This window comes from Lissotriton helveticus, chromosome 3_1 (genome assembly GCF_964261635.1).
Source record: "Lissotriton helveticus chromosome 3_1, aLisHel1.1, whole genome shotgun sequence".
Classification (NCBI taxonomy): domain Eukaryota; kingdom Metazoa; phylum Chordata; class Amphibia; order Caudata; family Salamandridae; genus Lissotriton; species Lissotriton helveticus.
Window position 1 is genome coordinate 577,736,437 of NC_136061.1, and position 7,209 is coordinate 577,743,645.

Genomic DNA, 7,209 nt, shown 5'->3' on the forward strand with positions numbered 1-7,209 from the left:
GGTTCGCCTCCTTACCATGCATTACCACGGCAGTCTTTGGTAAACCCCCACTTCTTTTCAGGATCGGACCAGAACACAAAAAGAGGGAATGGCACCAAAATAGAAGTGGCTCCATTAGTGAATTAGAAAGCTAAAAAAGTGAATTGGTTGCAAAATGGTCCAGTTTCGAACTTGTAAAGACACACTGTTTAAGCGTTTTGTAAAGTATGGAAGACTGCATGGGTTTGAGCTTGCTGCAGGCAGTGTTTGTTTTTATATCAGGTAAATCAACAGTCAAAACCAACCCAGCAGGTCTTAAAACAGGCCCACAAGCAGCCATAAAAATGGTCCACACACCGACCTGTCAGACCACCCCTTTGGTAACTGACTGATTGCCCTAGAGGCCAGTCCAATCCTGCCTCTTTCCCAACTCGTCACAGTGTGGGGTAGGATCAAATTTGGGAAATATGCACCAATGGGGAATCATTCATCACTCACAGCTGGTGCAGGTAAGAGCGGTGAGGCGGGGCAAAGGGGAAGCCAACAGACTACGGAATATGAAAAATAAAAATAAAATAAGGTAAAAAAGATTTTGACAAAAGAAACCACTTACCTTATGCTCGCCACTTCGCTGACCCGGCAGCGAGCGCAAGGTGAGTGATTTAATTTATTTTTTCATTTTGTTTTCCCTATTCCATTGTCTGTCGACTAAACCCCCCCCCCCCCTCTGCCTCGTCCCACCGCTCTTACTTGCACCAGCTGTGACTGTCATTCATAGACACGGGAACCACTGGACTGAAGCTTAAACCACTTGGGCTGCGTTCAATTAGCAAGGGATCCCTATATCACAGATAGGTGCGACCCTTCACTTTTGTAATGGCCATATAGGGTCAGAAGTCCTGCAAAACCAGGATGGGAGGCACATGTGTATTAGTGCCTGTGCCACCAAAAGAACCATGGTTCTGGAGGGGATAATACCTAGTGTAGTGAGAAAGGAAAATTAAAATAAGATGCAGGAAATTGGGTAGGACAGATCTGAGCCACCACAGGATTTGTTGGGTAAATACAATTTAAATGAGAAAACCTGGGATTGCCCATGATAGCTATAGGCCAAATCTACAAAGGCATTTATGTTAACCATTTAAGCAGTACCAACACAGCATTGATGCAAATAAACCATTCAGTAAAACAACTTAACCAAATAAATAAAAAACGTTTAATGAACAAATAAAGATCGAAATGGGATCAGGGTAGCAAATACATCATTTTTATATTCAAAAAGCACCAAACAACACCAAAGCACTAATGTTAGGACATAATCAGGGCAGGATGCTGGGACTGGCAAACGAGCCATAATGCTTGTTACAGTGAAACCTGGATTCTGGTCAAGCCTTTATTTGTGGCACAGACAAACCAAACATAGGTGCCAATCTCGCTTCTCTAACGGGATCATTATGCCACCTTTTCTGGCTGTTCAGTTTTAGCTTCAAGCTTAGAAAAAAATCGACCTTTGGAGGACTGGGACAGGGTTCTCAGGCTACCCAAGAAAGACACAACACCTGTGAGCAAATATTTCTCATTTTGTCCTGCTTGGAGCTTGTTTTGCTAGCCTTCCCTTAGTTACAGTGAAACTTTAGGCTGCTTTTCAATACAGTATGACACTTCTATTGGGTGAATATATGACATTTTGCAACTCTGAAAACTAAATCATGTAAATGTGTTCTCAGGTTAAGAAGATTGTGTGTACAGGGGATTCAATAAATTGGATTTTCCATTTTGTCCTGAAGGTTAGGCATTTGGCTCTTGGTGTGGACGGTTTTGTCCCCAGACACCAAGTCACTGGACATCTCCTCTGTAATGTGATGGTGCATCTGTCGGATGATTAGAAGAGGTGCTCATTGAATGTTATGCTGTATCCTGGTATATAGAGAGATAGACATGTACTTTTGGATGAAGCAGAGAGCGTTGACAATGACTCTGCCCTTGCATCTCTCATACCGGTCAAAGCACAGCTAGGAAGCCCAGAGCTTCTTTATGACTAGTAACATGTAACACTTCATTTTGAATGTGTTGTATTTTCCTCACACAAGTTCCAATAGATTTTATCTACCAAAAAGTGTGAGGGAAAAGAGCGTTGTATCACCATACATCTTTCAGATGCAATTATTGTTGCAGGCCTTGGTATTTTGGAAGGGAGTGATAGAGTGAGCTGGAGTATTCATGAGGAGAGTTGAGGTGATTCCCAAAGCTTCTACTTTGAAAGGGGGAGGGGGGATGAAAGGGAGCTTTTATTGGCGTGGACTGAGGAAGTGATGGGATACACCAATCCCAGACCAGAACTTGATGTTGGGTCATTTTTGAAATTGCACTACTAAATATTGCGGCTATGAATATCCTGGTAGAAGAATATCGTGGACAAAATATCGAAGCCCAAAATTTCAAAAGATAACTGCATAAAGGGGAAGTATAGATTTACAATTTCTCTACGTGGATATGTATATCTTCTAGGTACGTAGATGTGGAGTTAGGTATAGAAACTCTATACTAACTTACCTTTGAATATTTTGTATTCAATATGTTCTCCTCAATATTTGCCACCCACAATATTCCAGCTTTAATATTCAGGGTGCACACACTTCTTTAGATATGAGCCTATGCTTTAGACTTTGGAGCTGAGCAGATGAGGTTGCCATGGTAACAAGGCATGGGAAACGAAAGCCTAGGCTGGTCTGGCAGTACTCAGGTACTCTCAGTTTCTACTAACCTGCTGGATGCGTTATTAATGTGGATCTGTGGAGTTCCTCAACGCTTATCTTTTATTGTTTCTAAGAAAACAATCTCTAAATCTCTCTTCCTTAGACTCATTCCTTCTGGAGCCAGCAAGAACTAATCCCATCACATAAAGGTCAGACAAAGCCACATGATTCTCCTGGACACCCCAGCGGGTGTAGGGGTGGGTGTAGTTCGCGAAGTAGCGCTATGCGTAGCTACGCGAAGTGCACTTCGCACTACGCGAGCTACGTGTAGCACTTCGCAAACTGCGCCCACCCCTACAACCGCTGGGGTTTCCAGGATAATCATGTGGCTTTGTCTGACCTTTCTGTGATGGGATTAGTTCATACTGGCTCCAGAAGGAATGAGTCTAAGGAAGACAGATTTAGAGATTCTTTTCGCACTGTGCAAGATGTAGTTTTCAATGATTGCACAGTGCGGACAAGCATTTGGCACTGGGCAATCATTGAAAACGGCATCTTGCACAGTGCGAGCTGTACTTTTCTGCCGTTCGAGTAGATTTTTACTCGACCTGCAGCTTTCTCAACGCGGACTGATAGTTTCTCATCGCGAGCAGTTGCGAGCATGCGCGACCACTCGCAATGAGAAACCTGACCTCCCCGCGTTGAGAATCTCGCTAGGAGATTTATTTTCCATACTCGCGATCGCGAACAAGGAAAAAGTCTCGCGAGGATGTCATTTTGCTTGCTCGCAGTCACCAACTTGACGTTGAGGACCACGAGCAAGCAGAAAATGACCGCTGCACTACGCTACGCATGTTTGCACTGTGCTACGTGCAGTTCGCGTAGTGCGAAGTTGCGCAAACTTTGCAAACTATGCTAGCGTAGTGTAGTGCTTTGCCCAGGGTTAGTGATTAGCATGCTATACAAATCAACAAAGCATAACATTACATAATATAACATAACGTAACAGGTGTTATTTTGGATTTTTCATTCTAGATGTTATATTATTAACTAATGCTGTTTTTGTTCACAGGGCACTCAATGGACTGTTGTCTTTTTAATGCATTTTGAGGAGGAAATGCCCTGTGGCAACATAAGCATAACTAGAAGACATGTACAGCTGACACCCATCAAAGAACGATATTGGGGACGACAAGCCATGAACTACCTATAAGCCAAATGTCCAAACATGGGAATCTGCCAAGATGGAAGGACACACAGGTTTGCCAATTTATTTTTGAAAGGTTGTTTTTATTTGCTGCTGTTATATGTCAGAGTAAGTGCCTCCTGTCCCAAAAGCTGCCACTGTTCAGATAACACTGGCGTGATGGTGGTCTATTGTAACTCAAGAAATCTGGATGAAATTCCAAAGGACCTACCAACAGATACCGTTCTTTTGAAACTCGACGAGAACAAAATCTACCAAATTCCCAATAATGCCTTCAAACACCTAAACTACCTGCAAGAACTAGATCTGTCCAAAAATGCCATTGAGAAAATAGAGGCAGCTGCCTTCAAAGGGTTGGCTGAAGGACTGAAGCTACTGGACCTTTCAAACAACCACATACACAGCATTCCAAAAGAGGCACTGGCAAAGTTAAAGGCCAAAATCCGGCTCTCCAACAACCCCTGGCACTGTGAATGTGCTCTCCAGGAGGTCTTAAGAGAGCTGACACTGGATCCCGAATCCGCCAATGAGATCACCTGCCACACGTCAGTGCAGGAGGAATACACGGGTAAACCCCTGGTCCAGGTCTTGGATGCAGGCATCAATTTCTGCAACATTCGTCACAAGACCACTGATGTGGCCATGTTCATTACAATGTTTGGCTGGTTCACAATGGTTATTACCTACATTGTGTACTATGTCAGGCACAATGAAAAGGACACGAGGAGGCACCTGAAGTATCTGAAGTCACTGCCAAGTACACAGATCGACAAAGACTTTGACACTGTAAGCACCGTGCTGTAGAACTGAATAGGAAATGTAATGAAACTTAGAGAGAATGCCAGAGTGCCTAGTGTGAAATTAAGATGCTACCATCAGCAAAATGTATGACGACATCAGATCTTACGCTATCCAATATTGTGTGCACCTTATGTCAAATTACTGTCAAAGGAATAAAGAGGCTGACCAAACAAGGGGCTTTTGGTTAATTTTATAAGCAGCCCAATCATGGTTGTGTGTAGAGCTTTTCTTAACTTTAGAGGAATATTCTTACAAGAATGTACCTTTCAATTCGTGTTTAGGTTTCGCCACCTTCCCTGCAGAATAGTAGTTATATAGTGACATAGGATATGATTTAGAGTTTGAAGCATGCACAGCCGTTACAGGTGAGAGTGGTGGGGTGGGGCACGGCACGGTGGGAAGTCAACAGACAACAGATTTGGGAAAATAAAAGAAATAAATAAATAAAACCACTTACCTAGTGCTTGCCGCATCGCTGAGTCGGCGATGCGGGTTGCACAAGGTAAGTGGTTTACTTTTTAAAATGTTTTTTTCCTTATTCAGTCGCCTGGCGATTTCCCCCTTCCCCGCCCCACTGCTCTTACCTGTACCGCCCGCGCCTTGTTTGGGTCACTGAGACAGATGTCCCATCTGCCCAATGACACGTGCCATGGGATATACCAAACTTGTAATACGGCGGGTGGGAAATCAATCACATTTGAGCCAGAGTAACCAACCTGCCAAACTCTAAATTGGGCCAATTGTGTGGTCTGACCCCTTTTCAGAGGGAAGATGGGAAACGAATGATGGACGTTTTGTATAAATAAAGGAATGAATCATTGGTGGCTGCTCTTGAATTATGACACCAGTCATCCACCAAAGCATTGTGATAAAGCCCATAATGTGTACCATGTTCCCTTACTTGGTCATTTCAACCTTTGCTCCCAAATATCAGAAATCTGCTCACAGAGTTTATATGCCAATACCAATATTCATATGAGAATAACGTTCAGAATGATAACAGGATATGCTTCACGTAATCAGCCCATGTGATCAGAAATGTGGGGTATCCTATGTCTTCTGTTAAATATAATTGCAACCGAAAGGAAAAAAAGTCAGAATTGATTCCTCTGTGTTTATCTTTCTGTAAATTAAAAGTCATGCCATGCTTCTAAATCCTTTGAGAGCAAGCCGATTGATTTAAAACTCATCTGTGCTGATTTAACACTCATCTGTGCGCTACAATAAACTTGGCACATGTATTGGATAACCACATGCCTAGGCTGTCTGAATGCACAAAGATATTTCAGAAATGTTGGTGCCTTTGAAAGAACTCCTTTCTGCTGACCATCTTTCCCCAGTCTTTTTTTCTGTCGCTGCCACACTGGCCTTTGGGGGGCACCTGCCTATCACAACATCTATTTAATTCTCAGTCTGCCAACTACAGGGTTGTATTTTCTTCCCAGGACTTCCAGGGCTGTAAGTTATTAGTTAGAACACGCTGGGGCTAGTCTTTTGACTACAGGTCCCACCACGTCCAGTCACTACTGTGAAAAAGGGTCTAAAAACAGTGCAGAGAATTGGGCGGTGGTGGCACAGTGTGGCATTAAGGGCAAAGTACGAGTGTCAATAGTTGTCTGGATTCAAGTTATTCATTGGGATATGTGCCAAAACAATATCCCACCTCGCACAATGCTTCTGCGAGAAGTCTTAGTTGATGTCTTAAGAGCATTTTCAGCCACATTGCCAGGAGTTCCTAGTGAACTTCAGGGAAATGGACTGCGCTTCTACATCTAGCCTAGTCTCCTTTCTACTGTTAGCCAGAAAGTAACTGAGTTACTGTTATAGTCATTTGCTTATGAAACAATGTGAAAGGCAGACAATAACACAGTGACAATCGCACAGCGATAAGAGGCAGCTGGAAGTCTTAGTGTGGTAATTAAAGTCACTTGACCATTGCAGTTTTAAATTTGCTTTCAGAGATTTTCTAGTCTTGCATGTCACTGTGAGGCGGCCTCAAATAGAGAGGCAAGACCACCACACAATGGAAAAAGAATGTAGGAGAACAACATGGCCAGGAAGCCAGCCTTGGAAAAGACAACTGAGAAAATCTTGGGTGGCAGGGAATACTGCAGAGGTGTCGAGCAGGGGTCGATTTATACGCAAACATTTATGTTATATGACTTGTAGGGATAGGTTCTGAAGTTACATAAGGTGGTTTTCTGCAAATGTGGTGTAAAGGACACCAATAAAAAAAATCAACAAATCTGGGAGTAGAAGCAAAGTCAATGTGGAGTGTAAGAGAGCCTGCCACAACACTGTTAAACATGACCACCTTGACATATTGCTGTTTGGTGTTACTCTCATTACTTCAATGAAAAGAAAACCAGGTGCTCGATCATGAATAGGCCTGGGTGGTCCTATTTACTATTGCATTGGATGGCTGAGGTGGGAATTGGTGGTTCAGCTTGGCGCTGGTTTAAATCCTTCCTAGAAAGAAGAGAACAAGAGATCTGGAACACACCCCATTCTTCATCCATTAAAAGG

General features: G+C 43.1%; 1 protein-coding gene across 1 annotated transcript in view; it reads left to right on the forward strand.

The window, feature by feature from the left end:
* LRRC3 (leucine rich repeat containing 3) overlaps positions 1-6,287 on the forward strand; it is a 62,122-nt gene extending 55,835 nt beyond the window's left edge. The window contains exon 2 of the mRNA XM_078680544.1: positions 3,748-6,287. Coding sequence (XP_078536670.1) covers positions 3,904-4,686 — 783 coding nt within the window. The 5' untranslated portion in view covers positions 3,748-3,903 and the 3' untranslated portion in view covers positions 4,687-6,287. The remainder of the gene's footprint in view (positions 1-3,747) is intronic.
* The last annotated feature ends 922 nt before the right edge of the window (positions 6,288-7,209 follow it).